The 24,667-nt window shown below is 27.5% G+C and overlaps 1 protein-coding gene across 3 annotated transcripts in view; it reads right to left on the bottom strand.

The window, feature by feature from the left end:
* Positions 1-22,107, bottom strand: part of LOC113378603 (Y+L amino acid transporter 2) — a 74,472-nt gene extending 52,365 nt beyond the window's left edge. The window contains exons 1-13 of one of the 3 annotated variants that reach the window (XR_003367199.1): positions 22,010-22,107; positions 19,799-19,963; positions 19,635-19,730; positions 19,018-19,144; positions 18,836-18,951; positions 18,252-18,377; positions 18,073-18,172; positions 16,480-16,648; positions 15,557-15,757; positions 14,254-14,403; positions 14,008-14,182; positions 13,852-13,935; positions 12,538-12,732 (exon numbers count right to left, since the gene is read on the bottom strand). Coding sequence is in view for 1 of the 3 variants with exons in the window: in XM_026619149.1 (XP_026474934.1) it covers positions 13,868-13,935; positions 14,008-14,182; positions 14,254-14,403; positions 15,557-15,757; positions 16,480-16,648; positions 18,073-18,172; positions 18,252-18,377; positions 18,836-18,951; positions 19,018-19,144; positions 19,635-19,730; positions 19,799-19,955 (1,485 nt within the window). In the remaining 2 variants the exon portion in view is untranslated. Of the gene's footprint in view, positions 1-12,537; positions 12,733-13,752; positions 13,936-14,007; positions 14,183-14,253; positions 14,404-15,556; positions 15,758-16,479; positions 16,649-18,072; positions 18,173-18,251; positions 18,378-18,835; positions 18,952-19,017; positions 19,145-19,634; positions 19,731-19,798; positions 19,964-22,009 lie in introns of those variants that run through there. The other 2 variants (XR_003367200.1, XM_026619149.1) reach the window with 2 other exon arrangements.
* Between the last annotated feature and the right edge of the window lie 2,560 nt (positions 22,108-24,667).

The raw sequence follows: 24,667 nt of genomic DNA, 5'->3' as shown, positions 1-24,667 counted from the left end.
CGCAGTTAATTTTTTAACGACTTATCTTTGAAGTCATTATAATTTTACTATAGAGACAACTAAAAAGTACCACCACTACGAAGTCGTAAACCAATTTCAACGAATTTTTAAATAAAACATCTTTTAAAACTAAATCTAACAAATCAGAATAAAAATAAAATTCCTTAACCACTGAATTACTATTTTTCCACATTTTTTTATTAATAGTTTAGAAAATTTAGAATATACATGTCTATGAAAAGATTATGAAATAAATATAAGCCATCGTAGCTGAAAACATAAAAGTAGCCGATATATATGAAAATATATACTGATACGTACATACACATATGAGAAATATATATATATATATATATATATATATCTATGTGTGTGTGTTTTATATTTGTATCAGTACCAGTATACAGATAAGGTTATTTTAAACCTTTTAATCAACTCATGAGAACTATTAGTGAAAACATCGAAAATAATAATGAAATTGTATGACGTTACGAATTTAAACATTTCTCGGGAATAACATCGGTTTATGATCGAAATATAACTGTTGCAGTTTTTGATGTTAACAAATAGAGTTAGTCATTATTATCGAATGCTAAGAATAGCAATTTTTACAAGATATTAAAAACTATCGATGTAATATACACTTATTATATATATATATATATAATATATATATATATATATATATATATATTATTTATATATATATATATTTATATATATATATATTTATATATATATATATATATATATATTTATATATATATATATATATATACTATTTGTTCGACGTTAAAACACATATTTGAAATGTTAGCTAATAAGCAGAAAATGAAATAACAGTAAATAATAAAAGATCAGATTCAGTACATTTCAACACTAAAAGTATGTCATCATTCAGCAGTATATACCAGTAAGAACCGAGTGAAGATAAACATTTATATATATATATATATACATATATATACTATTTGTTCGACGTTAAAACACATATTTGAAATGTTAGCTGATAAGCAGAAAATGAAATAACAGTAAATAATAAAAGATCAGATTCAGTACATTTCAACACTAAAAGTATGTCATCATTCAGCAGTATATACCAGTAAGAACCGAGTGAAGATAAACATTTTCTATATAGTTTTAATTTAACAGTGAATACAACACACAAAATTATAACAATTAAAATAAAATTATAAAATTTAAAAGACATGTAATAAAATTATATTACATTGTTGTTTTGCTCTTCTTATTGTTAGTAAGTACCGCTGAATGATGAAATATGATCCAGATCCAGTGTCAAAATGAACATGAAAATATTTATTATTCACTGTTATTTTATTTTCGACTTATTGACTGCTAATATCTCAAGAATATATATGTATCTATATATAGTAGAGTCCTTATATAACGACCATCAAGAACACTTTGCTAAACACTTTAAAAATGAGTTGAGCTTAAATTTTTGTCGTCAATCGCTATAAGCAAAGTTTTTCAATTACATCGGGATTCTTTTGTATATATATATATATATATATATATATACATATATATGCATATATATACACATATATTTACATATATATGTATGTGAGTTCGTACATATACATTTATTAAATATTTATATTAGAAATGTAACATTATAGCAATAATTTAAATTGTCTGTGGTCCAAGTAGTGATATCGAATAAGAAAATAAGAACAATATTATAAAACAATATGCTTAATCTGTTTACTTGTATAAAATATATAATGTGATTAGTAACAAATATATTGTAATTAACTCTGAATTTTATAGGAAATTTTCCAGTTTTACATATATTAGAAAATGTCCAGTTATTAAAAATATTTAATCTTAATGTAATAACTTATCTAAGTTTTTTTAAATAATTTGTTGTTTGTATAAAATAAAAATCTATTATGTTGCGTAATAATAATCACGAAAATAATATTTAATATCATTTGTACATTTACTTTTACGTGTAAAATTCATTCGAAATTAATACAATTATTCATTAGTTAATAAATTTAATATTCAATTATCTCGATGTATACTTAATCCTAAAATTTAAGCCATAAATAAATGAATATGAGATAAAGTTAAAGTTCATTGTATATTAATATATACTTCGTTCATATATAATTATTACACATGAGACACAATTTTTGAGTTATTTTTTATTCTATCGATTTATACAAAAATTGTGTATTAGAAAAAGCAGGTATTTTACAAATCCATTCAGTTCAAATATTTTAATAAGATGTTTCATGCAAATGTAAATTCATAACCTTATATACGTATCCTTATATATATATATATATATATATATATATATATATATAAATATATATATATATATATATATATATATATTTAATTTGTGGGCAATCTTGAAAAATCTGTATTAGCTAATCAATGAATAATAACTATTTGAAATATATTAGATAAAATATGTTTGAAGTTTACTTATATACTTTTCAGGATTTTGTATTATTTCATAGTAACGCACGAACAAAGAAATAGTGTGGCTAATTTAATAAAATTAGTTATTATATAATTATAGTATCACTCATATATTTTATTGATATTTTGTCATTAGCTTCTTTAACCTGGTATTTTCATACCATTGTGAAGCTTTTGCAGAATTACTATTATTGCTATTATGTATTATTTGTCGGCACGATAATTCTATATAGTTCAAGTCTATCTTAATGAACATAGCAAGTTTATATGCAATTTTTGTTACAATTAACTTCTCATAAGGTAAGTTACTAAAATCGCAAAAAATATCTTCTGATCATTTTGACACACCATAACACACGTGCGTATATTATGTCATTTAAAATAAAAACGGTTAAACCGTTTTGAATGATTTAAAAGAGCGAAAACTTCATTCTGGAGTTATAAATAAAGATTTGATGTATACATATTAAATGATCACAATTTTATCGACATTTTAATAATTTGCAAATATTTCATACAAAATATTATCTTAACCTCCCTATATAATTAACATAAAAATTACTCTATACAAACCTTACAACTATTCAATTCTCTTTAAGACACAACGCCATAATTTTGTTTATTCATCTATCTATATAAGTATACTACTGCTTTGTATCATGTTTTTTTTACAAATATTCAAGATAGCTTCTTTATGTCAGTAGGTCTATAGTATTAGTAACGGATGGCAAATTAAATACTTCAACAATTCAATCTGATAATTTAAAAAATAAATATGATCAACGTCAAACATTTGTTTCAACTGTCAATTTTTTCGAAAAAAAAAATACTGTTAAAATTGTTCGTTATAACTTTTTTTATTATGTCACATTGTAAACTTAGTAACAAAATCTTCAGTGAAAATTTAACGTAAGTGATAATTTACAGTTTTTATATATCAAATTTATGTTAAACACCTTTGCTTTCAAATTTTTGTGACGAAGTATTCATGAAGTAACAATTGTTTGACAACACTGGGCTAGCACATTATTTTAAGAGGTTGTACATATCTATAGTACAAAATATGATCGCAAAATAAATTCGCAAAATGTGAATGCTAATTATTTACTTGACAATTCAATTGTTCCTGCAATACTACTTATTCCAAAGCTATTAATGATCTTAAAATTATATGTTGCCTCAGTAAGGCAAATACATAGTAAGGAAGACTGGGTACGGTGGAGGCACTTTATTTTTATCAGCAATAATTTTGTTAATTTACCAATTAGCTGGGAGGGTAGTAAAATAATTGGTAATTTGAACATTTGTCCACGTAAAGATACTGAAATACTGTCTTTAAATACAATGAATTTGTCACAAAATCAAATCATACAATAAAGGGCGCATGTCACAACCGTCCACACCCGAGGGACAAAATCTTGATACACATCGGACTTAGTAGTTAATTTAAGAAACAAAATTTAGGAACCGATTCTGCCGCATAACAGAAAAATGTTACGAAAAAGCCATGTTACGCTCCGACTTCCATACATTATGCTAGTGAATCATACTGAATACTGTCAAAATGTCATGTATTTGCTGTTTATTCAGGCGTTTTACACACAAACTGCAACGTCACTCGTATGTTATGGAGCTATATCAGAAACACACTGTTATCTAACATCGTTTTTTGACATTTGTGCGTCTTGTAGGTTATGTTTTCTATCAGACAACCTGAGAAATTCGCCTGACTGCACATGAACCGCATGGCTTTTGTCAATGTTAGTATGGAAAGTTCTTCATAACAAGACCTTGCCATAACATTTTTCTGTTATGCGGCAGAAACATATCTCGTGAATTAAAAAATATCTAAGAAAAAAATAATTTAATTTTGATTTAATTCTTTCTATATTTATTAGATAGTACTAACTAATATAAAAATAGTAATAAAAACATGCAAAATTTAAAAAATAATTGAAGCAAATTTATAAAGCAAAGAAATTTTGTTTCAGATAAGTATAATGTTAATAGTTTCATTTATAATACTTAGAATGTTTTTCATATCATCATGTTTTCGTTATTGGTATATGACTTACTTTATTTATTTACGAATTAATTAATGATAACATTAATAATTTATAAGAATTATCGTGCTATATGTTTCATTTGAACAAGTCTTATGCACTTAGCTCGGAAATGCAATAACGAATGAGATGCGTCATCTTATGGGAAAATGTCAGTATGTATTTAATGAATTTCTGTTACCGGCAGAGAATTTAAGCAACTATGCAAATAGTCGAATGTTTACCTGACCGAAACAGCGAATATCAGCAGGCAACGTATGAACTTCAACCTAGCTGTGGAACGAGGATGAAACCGAGATGCGCCTCAGATCGCGATTGCCCCCCGATCGACGTGGCCGTGCCGACAATAAGGGACAGGTGCCGTCTCGAGCGCGAACTTTACGGACGGGAAGTTCAGCTAATGCTCCACCACGAACAAATGCTTCTCGAGCAACAATTGCATAACAGGGAACAACTTTTGTGGGACCAGGAGCAATTTCGCAGACAACAGTTGTTGAAACGCGAACAACAGTTCAGGTAAATAATCACATGCGGCCTCGAATTTCCAAACTTTTTTGGGAGACGAATTATTTTTAAGAGGGTATTCTGGTCTAGAGGCATAAACTTTATGCAATTTTAAAAAAGCCGTCAAAAAGAAAAGCAAACAATAATTTTACTCTAGGGTAGGGCGAGGCACATAGGTCCAGTTTGACTTTGAGTAATTATATACTAAAAACCAAACCAATTATATCACAACAAATAACACATATAAAACAAATCATCTGACTATGTTCATTAAAACTCCCAGTTACTTCTACTCATCATTGTAGAAATGTGTTTTGTTTTTTGTTGTTGTTTGTAAAAATCTGTAACCTGGTCCTTTTTACCCTATAGGCAAAATAATTTGGGTCGGCCAGGGTGCAAACAGGCCCAATGTGTTATTCTAATTTTAGAAAGATTTTACAAAAAAATAGCTACATTATTCAATTAATGCAAAATATAAATTTCATGGGTGGCTTGATCTTTTATTTCGTCAGAAATATTCATCAGCAGAGTTGGAATAACCATTTGTTTAATTTATGTCTTGTAAAATTGTTTTACTTACTTCATTTACTTTTTTATTTGCTATTCTTTTATTGTTTACACCTTTTCCAAGGTAAGAGATCTGTTGGTTCTTTTCATCCCTCAGGAGTAAGTTTTTATAGAAGTTATCTTCTATATATATAAAAATAAGTCGGGTTTTCCTTCCTGACGAAATAACTCCAGAACGCACAAACCGATTTCGACAATTTTGCATTCGTTGGAAAGGTCTCGGACTCCGCAAGGTTTGTAGCTAAGAAAATTCGTGGTGCATGGCATCGTGCCCTAATGCAAATTGCTGGAACTTCACGCACCGTAATTAAAAATTCGTGTATTAAAAATAATCAATAATTGCAATTGTTTTAAATAATTGCAAATAGATTATCTTCTATATATATAAAAATAAGTCGTTTTTCTTTTCTGATCAAATTTTTCCTTTTCAAATATAAAACAAACAAAAAATTTCTTCATCTTTCTCACGAAACCATCTGGTGGCGAAACGAAGTTCGTCGGGTTTGCTAGTTATATATAAAAAAAAACTATTGAATCGGTCTTAAAATTAACAATACATTTTATAAAAAATTAAATAACATACATAAAACTTATATTAAGGTCTCGTAAACTAAACAACAGAGCCTACAAGCAAAATAACTAACAATGAAAAAATAAATACTTTTCTCTTGAATTTTCAAACAATACCGTTTATTTCCGATAGCGAAGTCGTAAGAATCAAGACCTTACATCTTTTTTCATTTACTTTCAAATATTTTTGTTTAAAAAATTAATAACTTTACTGGTTTTTGAGATATCTGTGGTGGACCTTAATTAATTAATTAGATTGAGAATATAAAAAAAAATCAAAAATAGCCAAAAAGTTTTAGTTCTACAAGGTGATGAAGTGGAGGCCTCAAAAAATTAGCATTTGACCATACCTATGAATTTAGCCCGCCAAATAACCTAAAGAAAAATGTACAACTTTTTTACAACAAAATTTTCATTTTTTTATATTCTCGAAGTTTTAAAAATAGTAAAAATCAAAATTCGGGGTTGACCAAGTCTATAAGTACAAGTTGAGAAATCGTATGTATCGAGAAAAACGCGTTTGAAGTTTCGCGGAGAAAAAAAAACAAGAAGTATCGTGACCAAACAGATATATCTACGAAAATAATTTTAATTTCGAAAAAAATAATTTTAATTTTGAATAGTTAAAAACTTTGAAAATGTGCAAAAAAAATCGCTTTTTTAAAAACTCTAGATTAGAATAATCCCTTAAGGCATAAAATTTTCTTCAGCCGTAGAATAGCTATTCTAAAGAAATGTTTATGATTTCTTAATTTTGTCACATGAAAACCTGATTAGTTTTATAAAAACTGAACAATTAAAACGCTTGGATAATAAATATATCATGTCATTAATATATCATATTTGCTTGTTTGAAAAAAAAATATCTACAGACTTGAAAAAAGTTAAAAAGTTTTTTACGAACTTTAATACAAAATATTATACAGAGCCAGGAATCGAGAAACAGCACCGAGACTAGCAAAAAAAACTTCAAAAAGGGTCCTCTCATAACATCGTACCCATTTAACATTGAAATGTTGAATTCTTTCACTTAAAAACGAATGCAGATTTTTCGCGAATAATAACGAATGAATAGTCCAAATTTAATTACACACACGCATATATATGTCATTGCATCACATATTTTCTTCAACCAATGCAAAGCACGAGTTTTCTTATTATAGAATATGGATTATTATAAATCTACACACGCGTTTGCGTAACGTCTTGTAACCTATTTAATATATAGACATAAAAATAGATTGAACCATTATTTGCGTATACCGCAGTAGGTAATATTAAAAAAGAAAACTTGACTATACTTTAAAGTAAAAATAAAAATAAATTGTGCAACTATTTTTCAAAATTCGACTACAAAATGAAATAATTTGTATACATATTTTTATATACGCTGTTTTGCCGTTACAAGAACTTTTAATATTTTCACAATAAACTTTCTGATTATGAGAAATATCAGATTACTTTTAAATGTAAAACCATTAAAAAACATAAAATGAAAAAAAAAACAATTAATTATACATTGAATAATTTTAAACCCAATACACTTCGTATTATGTCAATTATTTTGACATAATCTGATTTAGCTACAATTAACCTAGAAGAAGATTAAGATCTCTTATTGTTAGTCTTAGTTTGTCACTAATCGATATTTCAAGCATAAACTTGTTCATATGTAATTCAAATATTATAGCATTAAATGTTATAGCATCTCAACTTTAATATAAATACTAGCTGACCCAGCAAACGTTGTTTTGCCATAAAAAATTATTCTAGTTTAAAATGTTTAGTATGAAAATAATTAATTGCAAATGTGGTATATAAGTAAGAGGATAGCAGATAATAAAAAATATATGAATATTTTACCCACTGAAAAGCACACCACATTTTTGCAATATATGATATTTTTGGGTCATATTAATAGTCCTTGCAATAACGCATTGTAAGTAACTACATTTAGGGTAATAATTATAATTTCGGTGGTATTCAATAATTGGAAACTATTCGATATTTGATCACTTTTTTCTAATGAACTGATTGTGAGTAACTGAATAACTAAATGCACTAATTGATAATAGTGATCTAATAAGTAATCAATTTCCATAGATTAGCATGTTATTTTTATACTGTCGCGAATTAACTATTTTTAACGGCGGTGAATAATATATTTGTTCGTTTTATTTACTAGGTATAAAGCTCAGCAGCAATTAATGGAGCAAGATCTACATAACAGAGACCTGCAAACCCGAAGTGATCATGAATCGATGTTATGGGAGCGCGAAATGTATCAACAAGATCAAATACTTGCTAACGCAAGGCAACAGATGTTGCTGCAGAGGGATATGATGTAAATTATGATAGTTTCTTAATACTCATAAATTAATATTTATTAATCTAATTCGAATTTAAAACAAAATAATTATCGTCCTATGATTAGAAAAATAGATGGTAATTATTCATGATCCAGAGATGACATCCGACCGCTTCGCAAAGTCTTTAGTTATTTAAAATTTGTATAATTTTTGTCTAAAATCTAACTTTCTCACACAGACAAAATTTTAATCATAATTATCATTTAATGTTTTGTTGTCTGGAAGAGAAAAGGACCTCGCAAACAAAAATTTTACCAACGTCCACGCATGGACTTGTGCCACCACTGATCATAAAGTTAATTTTACTTGGAAAATGTCTCTATATTCTTATAGAAATTCACAGTGTACAAGTTCCAATCTATACTATTATATTTTCAACATTCACAACAAATACAAATTAAGGACAAAAAAAATTAAAAAATCGATGAACTAAACATATAAGAAACGATGTCAAAAATCCTATAAAATGATGAAATATTTATTAAAGAAGTCCACTCGTATACAATCGCATGAAAAAAAATTAAACCTATATTGCTAAACTAACATTAGTATTTTAAACATATAATCGTTTCAATTAGTTTTATTTTCATAAAATAATTTAAAAATTTCAATATTTTCTATATTTCTCAATCCCTTATAAAAAGCGCAGCGAACTAAAATCAAATTGTTTTGAATATCTTTTTGAAAGTGTAACTTTCCTGTAATTAGTAAATTAATTCCGTGTTAAGTAATGAATTCTGCCAAATTTATATGAGATATTTGAATATATTTACAAGCAAAAATAAATAAAAGTTATATTTTTAAATACAGTTGAATATGAAGTACCATGACTATAGAGAATGGAGATATGTGCAAATAGCCATACATACGTTTATATGTATATTTATAATCAGACTTCAGGCTAAATTTTAAATCGAACATGTCCAAATGTTTTCTCGTATAGCAATAATTAATAAATTATTTTTTTATATATGATTATATATTTTATTGTTATAAACTATTCATGTTGTCACAAGGAATATTTCAGGTTTCAACAGGAGGATAACGTTAGTAAGCAACGGATGCATATTTATAATGTATGTTTCACGAAACCAATAACTTGCGGCCCTGATATAAATTTGCCTCTACCAGTTTTGCAGAACAAAACTGCAGGACAATCGCAAGCAGAAGATAAAAATCAGGTCGATAATAAGTCACTCAGTGAAACGACTGAATCTGTGCAAGGTAATTGTTCTATACGAAAAAATATAGTTTAGTTAATTTTCACAAAAAAAACAATTATGATAAAAATAAAAGGTTTAACAAATATTTTAATTCAATCAAAAGTGAGCTTTTACTATAATTCTACTTTATAATAATAATTTTAGCGGAATATTTGATATTACTATGGTAGTATTATCTCACATATAGGCACAACGAAATCATAATTATTTATGAAAAAAAAGGTATGAAATATACAATTGCAGAAACCAATATAAGTAATTCTTCTTTCTGTATAATTGAATGCCACTGCAATTCAGGTCAATAAAATATAGTGATAAATGTAAAAATGAACAAAATTGAGGCGGACAAAATCGCCTATTTGATATCTAACAATTATTAGGTTTTTAGCAGAACCTATCACACATTTTTCAGCTTAATTATTAAATTTTAATTTGCCTAAATATTTTATTATTGTCAAATTAATGTTTCAGTTGCAGCATTGCCCAGGGGCCGTGCAGGACAATGCGGCAATAAGAAGAGTCGAAGTTTAGAAAGGATTGTAAACAGAGAAAATAGAACAACAAGAAGGTCTCACAAATCAAAAATGAATCGTGCCAAGATAACTCCTTACCCAAATAAGTGTGCCTGCGAATGCCACGATAATCTTTACCACACCAATAAAGATTTTTGTAATTTTTGTGATTGTGCAAAACTGTACGTACGGAAACCGGTAAATTATTGAAATCCATCATAAACTAGTTGTAAGTGGCATATTGTCTTTAGGCAAGCTTCATGAACTTCCCAATGGGTATTAATAATCGAATTAAACAATAATTGACTTGAATTGAGCTTTGACAATTTAGAATTTAGATAAAAACTTTTTGTTTCGAAAATTTTTGCTTTTACTAAACACTACATAGTCAGTGCAATTTTCAATGGATATCTTTCAAACAGTCTTATGAATTTTGTAAGTGCATTCAAAATAGTGTATGTATACACGGTGTATGTCCTGAAAAGAGCGAGCCATGATTCCAAACTTTAATGAATTTTTATAATTAAAACATTTACCGTAAATCAATGGTATTTTAGAATATTCATTAAGACCGAAAATACTATTGCCAATTAATTTAAGTTTCATTAATTGCAAGGAAACGGTCCGACCGATCTTTACTGAAAACTGATCAAGATTACCAACGGATTTAAAAATAAGTTTTCATTTTTGACAAAACGAAATTTTTTGTACTTTTCTACTAATTTTCAAGAAACGGCTCAGTCGATCATCTTGGCAATGCGTGTTTCTTCAAATGTCTTTTAAAATTGTGCAACAGTTTTCGAGAATATGGCAACAAAATGCAAAATTTTGGCTCATATACACGAACTCACATACTTTTTCTAATTTTTGTTCAAAGCGTTTCAGAATTATCTGAAAATTCGAGGAAATATAAAATTAGTGAGTTGGTTTTTCTAGCGAAAACATGATCTCCTTTGGCAAGTTAATATTATTTATATTGGATTGGCATCTATATATCTATATTATATATTTATCTATTGTCTTTAAATATTAAAAAACAATTTGATAATAAATCAGTGTAATTATATAAGAGCAATTTGTACGAGGTGTGGTGTTATATATGTTCAGTTTCATTACTAAAATGAATTTAAAGTTTGTGTACATCAAATTATAGTGAAGCAGATTACCAAATAGCCGTTTTTATGACTGCTAACTACTTATTACTGTAATTTTGTTTAATATTATAATTCACTTTTTCATTATCCGTGCAGTAATTTTTAATTGATTTTGTTTGCATTTCAGGACTTTAAACATTTTTCGGATTTAATATTATCGCCGAAAAAAGTAAAAAAACACAATGAAGTATCGCCAAATTCATCTCAGTGTATTTACTGCGGACACTACTATGACTCTAACCAAAATTGTAAAAATCACATAAAAAAATGTTGTTCTCAGTGCGTCAACAAACTCATGGATATTTGCAAAAGACATGATTTAGAAATTTCTGCATCGAATATGAAACAATCGAGATCGAAATATTCAAACTGTAAAATAAAAGCATTTCACGATTATATATGTTGCGAGCATTGCTTTAACCATATAAGCAACAGCAAAACTAAATCTTCACAGGATTCTTATGAATCAGAATCAAATGTGTGTAACGTACCCATTAATGTATTTGATAATAGTTGTTCCTCGAGCTTTACTGAAAGCAACGACAAGAATGAGCTTCAAATTGAGGAAATGCAGCAGAATCCGAAAAAAAATGAAGATGTAACTCGATTCAGAATATTAGACAAAGTTAGACATAATACACAAAAATCTCGTGGACCGGTATTCAATGGCGAAGAAGTCATTGATATGATTTTTCATAACGACGATTTTACGGACTGCAGCTAATTCTATCCTCATATTAATTATAAAAGCTGATATAAAATCTAATTACATGTTATTTTGACTTATTTGCAATTGTTTAAATTTGAAGTTTGTTTGTATTTTGAAACTATATAAGATGTTTGTTTAAAATAAAAATGATATGACATATTAAATGCATTATTTTTGTTAAAAACCATTATAAAAATAGGGCTTATTGAATCCTGTGATTGTCCGATATAATCACTTTGCTAATAACTACTAATTATAGTTGTCTACTAATAGTTGTAAAAGTATAATACATTTCTTTAAATTCCAATGAAGTTAATAAAATGTAATGTTTTGCATTATGACCATAGTCACCAAATTTGCTTTCCAAATACAAAATCAAGAAATATTTTCTTAAAAAAAAAAATACCTGAAGCTCCAGTAATCCTAAATAAAAGCTAATGGTTTGCTGTATTTTATCATCTGCATAACTTTTTACCATTTCCTAAGCCTTAGTATTCTAGATAGAGCCAGAAGCAAAACAATAGATATTTTTTCAATTGCATTTAGTGCTCGAATTATGTATTTATGTACTATGGCCTCAATATTTGGCCGTTACCCAAACCTGAAAAAAAAGATCAATAGCACTATTACCATTGTAGTAATGCATAATTATAATTTAATAAATATTTCATTCATATTAAATAACTAGTTTGAAAAATTTTGGTTCAAACTGTGTTAGTTTATTATCTTATTGCATAAACGTGAGTAGCAATTCTTATGCATATCAATTTATTTTATGCAAAAAATTATTGCTACAATTATTACAAAATAATCATATAAATTTAAAACCAATTGCCGCAATTTTATAACAAATATGGTTCAAAAGCAAAAGCAAATCTACTTATTCATGACACAAATTAAGATTTTGCAAAACGCTTGCAACGCTTGCTTGGTGCGCTTATACTTTAGGCTTTGATATATTAAGACTGGCAGTTCATTTATTTCAATTAGTTGAAAATAAAATCGAGTTCGTGATAAACAGTGCATGATCAATCAAACATCGGGAAACTGTATGCTATCTTTTTTTGCTAACAAAGTAAGTAAATGTTAAGATTAAAGTAATGCACACATGCTTCTGAAATCTAGAAAACCACCACGAATACTAATTCTTGATGCTAAATACAATATAAGAGAGATTTTGTTATAAGAACAAAGATAAATATTAGACAAATTGAACAGTTTATTTATTGATCATTGCAAGATTACAAGAGTATAAAATATTCTAACTCTATTAATTGGCAATAACACCATTTATACATTTAATAAAATTTCACAATTTAAAGTCAACGTTATAAAAGAAACAGTATAAAATTTATGACAAGACTTCAATTAAGGTAAACTAATTATCTATAGTTGAAAATTAATGAATAACGTAATACTAACATTAAGAATAAATGTCTTAATAAATATCCTAAACTTAAATATTTAAGTAATTATTGAATTGTTTTTCTGATTTAAATAATATAGAAAATAATAAAATACTGATAAAATAAATTACAAATAAATAATATCTCTTCAACAACGAAGATTGTCATGAAAAGCAAACTTACAAATATGGCAAATGAAACAAAAATTGTGACGCATAAGAAATATGGCAAATCACTGTCATTTCTTTTGTATATATATACCTATATATGTTCATACATATATTTACATATATACATACATACAACATACATACATATATTGGCCATACATTATTTTTGATCTTCTTGTTCTTCAACAGCGGCAAGAAACAATTTCTGACATGAATGTGTGACACCATCTAAAAAATAATTTAAGAATGAGCCGTTTCAATATGTAATTCATATTATTTATATATGTAAATAATGCTTACACAGGATTTTATTAAACCAATTGGGTTTAGAACAAACAACTCCAAAATAATATGCAGGTACACCAGTCAATGTGATTAAAATACCAATTCCAACTTCATATGGAGCAACATAACAGGGTACAACAACAAGCAAAAAACAGATTATCACAAATACAATTGGAATCCATAAACTGACCTATAATAAATAAAATAATTTGCTGTGTGATGATTAACATTAAATAATTAACTATAAAAAAAAATACATACCTTGATAGGTCTGACCATGTCGGGCTTTTTCCACCTTAAGTACAGCACCGAACTGACAGAAAGCATTATAAATGTAGATTCAACAATACTGCAATATGTTATAAGAACATGTACGTCAGTTGTGCACAGCATAACAAGGCTAAGCAAACTCTGAAAAAGAAAACTGAGCTAAAATATGTAACTAATAATTATAATGTATATACACATATACAGGGTGTCCCAGAACTCAACAACCAGCCAAAATGTGGTGATAGTATTGATCATAACTAATATGAAAAATAATAGGAAAAAAGAAATCCATGTAGTTTGTAAATCATAAGCTTTAAAGTGCAATAAGTTTTTTTTAGCAATACCGATCCCAATTGCTATTGCTTGGCCGGAGCGACTAGGGCGGGTGCTGGGCACGCCATTACAGAATGCAAAAAATTGGAAAAGGGTAGACAAGAACTATGAAGGGAGATTGTAAGGAAAAAAAATCTCGCTCCCAACCAATTTTATATTATTGACAAATAAAAAGATATATACACTATACAATTATATACAAGCAAATAAAATAAAAGTGTAAAGATTAATTATAAAATGTATGATGACTAATGTACATGTATACAAAGTCAACAAATAAACAATAAAAAAAAAAGTGTAACCTAGAACTTTGGTGAAACTGTGACCATTTTTCAGTTATTGTGGTTAATTTTTATTAATTTTGTTCATGTGAACTTTGCATTTATAATTGTAAATAACATTTCTAGAACAGTCAAAAATAATTTCTATATTAAACTATGAATTTTAAATTTTCAAACCATTTGCACGGATTTTGAGTAAAATTAACAATCCTGATTAAATGCACCTGATTAAATGATTAAACTGTGGATGAAACTTGCCAACACACTTCAGTACATTTTTTTAAAAAAGGGCAGAACCAATTTTGAAAATTTTACATTCATTGTTCAACATAAAATATAATACTTTAAAATCATAAAAATTTGGGGCAATTGTATCATTATTTTTAACTATGGTCCTAGAAATATTATTTATGATTATAAATCCAAAGTTTAAATGAACAAAATTAATAAAAATAACTGGATTACCAAAGCTCTAGATTGCACTTATAAGCTCACAATTTTCATGATTTTTTTTTCATAGTAGTTAGTTATAAAACAGTTATGACATTGAGTTCTAGGACACCCTATATAAATGAAATACAAATAAATAAAATGTTGTTGATTCAAATTCTTCAATCATGAAATAAACAATAATGAAACTATAATCATCTGCAAACTTTACAACAGTCTTCTTCACTTACCAGAAACACAAGGCTAGGTGTCGGAGTTAATTTATTGACATTAATGTGAGAAAGCATGGCCGGCATGTGACCGTTTCGTGCTCCTACAAAACACATTCGAGAAGAGGTCATAATGTGAACACTAAGGCCACCAAATGCTGACAAGGCAACCATGACTGGAATGATCCATGAAGCCATACCCAATATTTTGTCACCAAAACTCTAAAATTCATTGAATACATTAATAATGCAATTAAGAATAATAATAATTATCAACATCAGTCTATTTACGAGGATACAGGTCTCACACAAAAACAACAAAAGTTTTCCAGTTCCTACTTAAACAGATTGTGCAATAAAACAACAGCCCATGCCATTATCTAATAGTCTAATCTAATAGTAGTTAGTATGCAAATTATAAAACTATAAGTGCAAAGAATTTTTTAATATAACAAAAAATAAATTATATAAAACAATTTAGTTTTTGGTGCTATCATGAAACACTAAGAGATGTGCAAAATTAAAATTAAGCCTCAAAATTTAATTGACTAAATTCATTTCCCAATAAATTACTATAATTAAATACTTGTGTGAAAATATTTCATTAGATAGGTTAATTATTTTACCAAACTACCTACTTTTGTGAAAGATTTTTTTGCTGATTAAGTTTTGTGAGTGAAGAAATTTGGATTAAAATGTATTTGAAGTATATCCATATTTTACTTTTAAGCCAATACTATCACCATTTTAACAAAAATATAACACTAAAAACAAACTGCAATGTTTACATGCAAAATAAATCTGGAGTAAGAACTAAATAAATAAAATAATATGAACTTGAATATAAACACTCATGGTTATATCTATCAAAAAATAAGCCTCAAATATTTTTCATTTAAAAAACAATATTTTAAGACAATCCTAGAACATTTGTCTAAACAAACCACAGCAATAGCAGAGGACGCAATCATTGCTTGAGGTGTTAAAACAGCTAAATATGCAACATTTGCCATCACATAAATAATAGTCACAATCGGCAATGATATATATATGGCCCGAGGTAAATTAACATATGGGTCTTTTAATTCTTCTGTCATAAAATTCAGATAATTCCTGTAAAATACATAATATATATTTCTAGGGATTCATGTAAAATTAATTATTATGCATTAGGAGATTTATATTATTTAAAACAGTGCACTAAATGGCATAAAATGTTTGGGAAGCTGTATGTTAGAATCCTTATTTAAATTCAAAAGTAGAACATTTATTTGAGGCTGTGAAAAAAAAATTACAAAACAGGCTGATAATAATCTGCAGTTGAATATTTCAGATATTAAAATACACCTAAGTCTGTTTTTACACGGTAGATTGGTTCCAGAAGAAGCCGTGTAAAAAAAAAAACGTGTAAAAAAAGACATTGATCTTATACAAAAATGGGTGATTTGTTCCTAATCTCTAAAACCTATTAAAATTAGTAAAAAACAAGAATTTTTAGGGTATTCCCATAAATTAGTGCTATTCACATTTGCTTTGACCAGTAAAAATTGTTTGTACACGCTAAAGGGGGAATACATCTTTAAGCTAGTGTTCGCAAACTATCAATACTATCGATGGTACCAGACTTTTTTCTTTCATAAATACTTTTTTGTGATATGAACATACATCGCAGAAAATTAAATTTGACAAAAAAAATTTAAGTACATAAAATTTCAAATCGTGCTAAATGGAATAAAATAGTGTAAAAAAATTAAAAATATTCAATTTTCAAACCGTGTTAAATGAAAACCGTGTACAAAAAGACCGTGTAAAAACAGACTTAGGTGTATTCCACTTCAAAATTTGGAAATCAGCAAGATTTTTGTGCATCACATACGAGGTCTGTTCAAAAAGTACCCGGAATTTTCGTTTATTCAAAAAAATATTTATTTATTCGTCTACATTAATGTGGTCCCCTTCAAAGTAGTCCCCCCCAGATATAATACACTTATGCCAGCGTTTTTTCCAATTTTCGAAGCACCCTTGATATTCACTTTTTGATATGTCCTTGAGCACTCTCAGCGATTTTCTTCAATCGAGGAAAACCGCCGTCCTTTCATGGGTCTCTTCAACTTTGGGAATAGGAAAAAGTCACACGGAGCCATATCTGGTGAATTTTTGCACTTTGCAACACTTTATTTCATTTTTTACGCAAAATTTAATACAAATTCTTTGACTTTTCAATTCTTCCATTGTAAAAATCGCCGAGCTCAGAAAAACACGTCGAACCTTAGCGACTACCACAGACAAAGTAAACAGTGAATATAGCTGAAAATTTCATCATACTTTAGGGGCATGTATACCAACACAATAAAAAAAAAATTTTGACAATCAGACACTCCAGACCCGCGAAATTTAATTATTAGTAATTCCGGGTACTTTTTGAACACACCTCGTACATTACATTCAGTTATAGCTCAAATTTGAATTTCTCTTTCTTATTATAATTATATAATTTTTTGAATGTTTATGTTTTATATTAGCTGAAGAAATCTTACCATCCCGAATAAGAAAATATGCCAGAATAAATTGCAACAGATATTTTGCCAGGATCGGTATTTGTATTTTCAAAAGCATTTTCGAAGTTTTCAGCATGGCCTATAAAATTACAAGCACAAGTGTAGAGAAAAAAAAAACAAATATCATATAAAAGAAATTAATAATTAACTGTTCTTACCCAAACCCATCCAAGTTAAACCAGCTAGAATAATGATGACTAAAGCTCCAATTTTAGTGAACATGAATACATTCTGCATTTTGGTAGTGGACTTCACATCATAGCAATTAATAAATGTGAGCAAACCTATAATACAACATTAAAGCAATTGAAATACATTCAAATTATGCCATGTACTATTTTAAATGCATTCAGGTTCAATAAAAACAAAAATTATTTTAGAAAAACAATAAAAAACATTATTGAAAATTGGGATAAAATAATGATAATTAAATCATTTACATTGATAGAGATTTCATCTCGTACAAAAATATCAGATTTATTCTAATGTTTGATTCATTCATTTCTTCTTTTTACCTTGTTTTAGTAACCAAATGTTACTCTAACCAAATAATATGAAATACAATTTTATTTTCTAAAAAAAAAAAATACCTACAATATAATTCATATATTTCTTATTTACATAATAACACATTTCAAACTTTATTCTTCTCAAATTTATTTTTGAGCAATAAGATTAATAAACTTAGATCAAGTATAAAAATTGAAATAGTAATTATTGAGCATATTTGTTCACTACTCACATATCGTCAAAGCTGCAATTAAACGCACTGCAGATTCTGGAACTACACAGTCAACATAAAAAGGTTGCAAAACATATGAAGCAAATGTCAATCCCATAATAGCATTTGTTGTAGGGCTTAAATAAGCAATAAATGTTAAAAATGACCAATCCGAATATGTTGAATTAAATCTAGAAACTTACACAAAAATCAAATTAGCGTCCCATAAATAAAGGAATGCAGGAAGTGAACCAAATGCTTCATTGATATAGGCATAATCACCTCCAGATTGTAAAATTGATGTGCCAAGTTCGGCGTAACACAGAGCACCTATATGAAATAATATTCTATCAATAAAAGTAAAAAAAAAAAAAAGGAAATATCCTATATTTCAAATTAGTGCCATGATTTGTTTTCATACTTGTAAACACATCACACTGAAAACTTAATCGGATTTTTATATTTTTATTACAATTTCTCAAATCATATGTTTGAACTTTATTTTATTCTTAAATTAATTAATATTAGATTAATAATAATAACTTGTTTGCAAAACTGGCACATTGCAGAATTAAAGATCAGGAAGTTTTTGGTTTAACTACAAAAATGTGGGCAACTTTAATTTTAGGGAGCTTAATGATGGAAAATTGCCAATTAGAGGTAAGATTATTTTCAAAAAATTTCATTGAACAAAGAGCACTAAATGTTGTTACTGAAAATCATATCTACTATATATCACTCATTTTCCTCAATCAAAAAGGACTGGTGCAATATAATTTGTGTGATATTTTTTCATTCAACTTTATTTACATTAACATACCTATCATCGATAATAGACCACATACTATCCATATGATTAAAGAAGCTCCAACTGAGCCTACTTCTTTTATAACACCCTTTGGAGATATGAATATGCCTAAGAAATAAAATGAATATATATTTTGAAAGCAATTTTTACATAATAATCCCAATATAAAGATTTACCTGATCCAAATATAATTCCTAAAATTATAGCAACACCTTCAATAAGTCCTAATTGTTTTTTCATTTTGACCTTTTCTTCTATTACGGGGGATGTTCCTTGTCCAGAAATAAGTGCCATTTCTGAAGGAACGTTCTCAGACCGTTTTCTTGAAGTCATAACTAAAACTGATTAATTAAACAGATATTAAAGTATGTGTATACAAACATTTATATACATATATACATATATACATATATACATATATATATATATATATATATATATATATATATTGTAGAGCTTCAAACAAATAATGAAAAAGTGTCAGTGTACATATGTTAGTCGTTAGTGTATCATACAGGAAATTAATTCTGTTTTTTCAGTAACCTTTTCTTAAAACTTTCTAATTTTTTAACATTTGTAATATTTTGTTATATAATCTACTCATTTATTTTTATCATTTTCATTTTGATTATATTGTCATATTTCTGTACATTGATTTTTCCACATCTTCTGCTTTTCTTAAATATATTGTTTGTTCAAATCTTAACAAGATCATGTTTCTTGACAGATGTCCTGAAGATGGTACTTAGTTCCGAAACGTCGACAGTAAATAAATAAAGAAATGGATTTTGAAAAAACTTGTTTGTTTTATATTACTTTTTGGATTCATTGTTCAAACTCTACAAAATATTTACAAATCCAAGACGCTACCATCTAATATATATGTATATATATATATATATATATATATATATATATATATATATTTGACATGATTAGCCATGTAGCGACTACATCATTCTCTGTTTTAACTCAATATTTTATTTTATTGTTATGTGTTTGTTTTTAAAATAATGTGTTTAATATTATGCTGAATGATGACACACATACAGTGTCAAAACGTACAAAATAAATAGTTCTATTATTTATTGTCTTTTACTTCGGCTATTTGGCTACCATTTAACATTACAAGAATATGTCTCGATGTTGAACAAAAAAATCTAAAGCTTATATATACATACATATATATATATATATATATATATATATATATACCTATACATATTATAAAATTGATTTTAATTTAAATATTATTTTAACATATAATATAAAATCAACGAAGAAAAAATAGTTCTAAAATATTATGTTGTCAAATAAGCAAAAAAATATAAACTTGTTCAATACAAATAATTTTATAGTAACTAAGATTTCAAGGAAATATATGCAATATTTCCCTACTTTCGAAATATAAAAAATAATGTACAAGAATTATATTGACATTTATATAAATATTTTTTCATTTAACATCTTATACAAATTTGAAGAAATAATATATTAAATATAATTGATATATGTGGGTACAAAACATATAATAAATTAATATTGCATCTGGACGTACAGAAATTATTACCGATTGTATCAACATTGGATAAATACATGGCACAACATAGAAGCATAATTTCGTGATGCAACAAGTACCCAGAAATTAGTATAAAAATGTATGATATAGTACTTTAATATTGCATATAAGGTTTGGATACACGCAAACTATTACACAGATATTTTAAATTCATACTAAATACATCATATTTTAGTTCACACTTTTTTGTATTACATAATCATAGTTTTTACGTTATGAAGTCTGTAAACTTAAGCAATTAATAAACCTGAAAAGTGAGTGATTTGATATAGCAGGTTTATGTTAATACTTATTTAGTATTAGTGCATACAAGTAATTAAATGAGTTTATAGTAGCGTTTTACAAAAGTTTCAGCATATACCATTGAATAAAACCAACAGTCGTTTGAACTCTAATTGGTGTTCCTTTCAGTCTCTTCATATGTTCAATATGACTGTATTAAAAATAAACAAATGTGATACAAAGAACAAACAAAATTCATAAAATGCTTATACAAATTGAATCTGGTATTTAATTTTATCATAGTCTAAATTATCCTAAAATATCAAAGTTTGAAAGGAGTGTTTATATTAAGTAAAATCTTGTCATTTACGCAACTATTACAAATTATGACCTGTGCAATGATTATAAAAGCATATTTTGTTTCATGAGCTAGTGAAAGCTATGAGAATCATTAGTTTTATCTAATTCTTCACATTATGTCACATTAATATAGATTTTCCGTCAATTTTTGCATGTAAATATTAAGAGTCTCTAAAAGAAAACACCACATCTAGATACTTTTCAATAATATTATATTTGCACTTACATTTTTAATATCAACAAAAATTAAATATCACCGGCAGATTTAAAAGAAAAACCATAACCTAAAAAATTAGAAACTAAATTTTCTCGGCAACATGCCGTTTGGAATTGGTTTTGTTCAGAAATAGAAGATGTCGCTAAAATCGCAACAGAAAAATTGAGACGCAAAAAAAGGCGTGCAACGCAAGCCTTTGGCAAAAACATGTTTCGCGAGGGCGCCAATGTTGTGATACACGATATCGTTTTCCTTCTTACGAAAATAACATTTTACTTGTATTGACAAGATGAAGAACTGATAGATTTTTGAGAAGGCAGGTCTAGCGGTTATGGACTCTCAATAAAAATAAGTTAAAAAAGTGTCATTTGGTGGTCAAAATGTTCATTGGACATATGTACATAAAATTATCAGATATTTTATAGAGATTTTAATAAATTTTGAATTTATTTTAAAAAAATCAAATTTTCAAAATTTTTTATTATTTTCAAAAATTCTCAAAAAATTTAGAAAAAACGTTTTTTATAAATTCCAAAAAATTTCAAACTCCTAAAAAAATTTCAAATTTTTTAAAAAAATTCTAAATTATCAGAAAAATGAACAAATTTCTAATAAACATACACATAAGTAGTTTATAAAATTACGCTTCGTCGTATTTAATAAGCACTTATAAATTTACATTATGTATTTACAATAAATATCCATTTAAAAATATTCAAAAAAATTATTGATTATGTTCATTCCTCGAATGTTTAATTACAGTACGGGAAGTTCTAGCAATTTGCCTAGACACGATGCCATGCACCTATACACCCATAGATAAAAGAAGGGTATATAGATACCATAGATAAAAGAAGAGTATAGAGCATGCACCCCACGAGTTTTAATATAAATGTTAACATAATTTACATATTTTATTGAAGATAAATTATGTAAAGGAAGGAATCTCACACAAACATCAAATATTTCTTCTCAATAATTCCAACTGCAGCCTACCAGCAAATTAAAATAAATTTTTACTTGTGAATTGTAAGTCTATGTGAATTTTAAGTCTGTGATCGAAATATCGATAAATCATATCGATAAATCATATCGATAAATCATATCCATAAATCATATCATATCGTGTGCGAATTTTGAAGCCTACACTTGTTTTCGTAAAGACAAAAAGTAAATTTTAAATAAAGTACAATGAGCGAGAAAAATGATGATAATTGCCGTCAAGATGTACGAGAAGGTACAAAGATGGAACACCACGGTGAATTCGCAAATGAAGCTGATAACGGGCAGGGGATTCTAAACGAATTCCCGCGCACTTCAACACCAATCCAACTATCTAGTGAAGATGATGCATCCATTAGAGGTGGCGATTCTGCATCTGAAAGGAACCAAGAAGTCGAGTCAGGAGGTGAGCCGGCCGATGGAATTAGATTCCAGTTCGAGATATCCATTGGAAATGAAAAGATAAAATGTGAGGGCACAAATTCCATCATGATGGATGCTGCAAAGGATCGCCTGGAGGAATTCTTTTCTAAGCTCCAAAAAGAATTAGCAAATGATGCTGAAAACGGGCAGGAGATTTCAAACGAAATTCCCCGGACTTTATATCCAGTCCAACTATCAAGAGAAGTCGTGGCATCCATTGGCGGTGGCGATTCTGAAAAGAACGAAGAAATAGAGTCAGAAGTTAAGCCGGCCGATGAAGTAAAATTCCGCTTTAACATATTCCGTGGAAATGAAATCATATTAGCAGTTGAGGGTGAAAATTACTTGATGATGCTTGATGCTAAGGATCACCTGGAGAATTACTTCTCTAAGTTACAGAGAGAACGTTCCTAGAAGGGGAAGGGGCAGTGGTTGCAGCCGCGCCGGGCGGCACTTACCTTGGGGTGACATTTTTTATGTTTGATAGCTGTAAAAATCTACTTTCTTCATGTAATATTTATTTTCTTTCTTGAATAATAAATTATTATTTGATTATTATTAGTTTAATATTTCATTTATATAAATTATGATTAGCTATATGATTTTGAATATTATTCCTCGGTGTACATAAAAGCATGTTAGTGTAAATTCTAATTCAAGAATAAGATAATAATTTCATTTTATTGTATTCCTTAATTCGTTGAATTCGTAAAACGATTATTACGATTTAGTTCGGCAATTTTTCCTAACTAATTTTTTTATATCAGCTTATGAATGTCAATTCTTTTAAAAAGTTTATATGATCACTTTGAAGTGATATATCAATATCTTTTTAAATCATCATTTTTTCTTTTGAAAAGCAGGGCCGCATTAAGGCATTAAGGCAATATATAAATATGCGCACGAGTGCAAAATGTTTAAATGTGTAAAAAATTTACATTATGTATTATTATATATAATTTAGAAATATGAACAAACAACACTATTTTTTTGCACTAATTTATTAAATAATAATTTCACAAACGTTTCGAGACTATGTTTGTCTCATCATCAGTGTGTTATAAATTTAAAATCTAAAATATGGAAAACTATATAAGCATTATTTGATCCGTTACACGTCGTTCACTGTTCTGAACTGAATTCTCTATCAAGGTCAAAAAGATGAGTCATGCAATATCAAGTGGGGAAGAGAAAGAATAGGGCCCAGTTGAAAAATAGATGTCGCTAGGAGAAAAATATTCT

Source organism: Ctenocephalides felis, unplaced genomic scaffold, assembly GCF_003426905.1.
Source record: "Ctenocephalides felis isolate EL2017-DRISC unplaced genomic scaffold, ASM342690v1 CF-g0.4_SCAFFOLD_01886, whole genome shotgun sequence".
NCBI lineage: Eukaryota > Metazoa > Arthropoda > Insecta > Siphonaptera > Pulicidae > Ctenocephalides > Ctenocephalides felis.
This window is presented reverse-complemented; position numbering and strand designations above follow the sequence as displayed.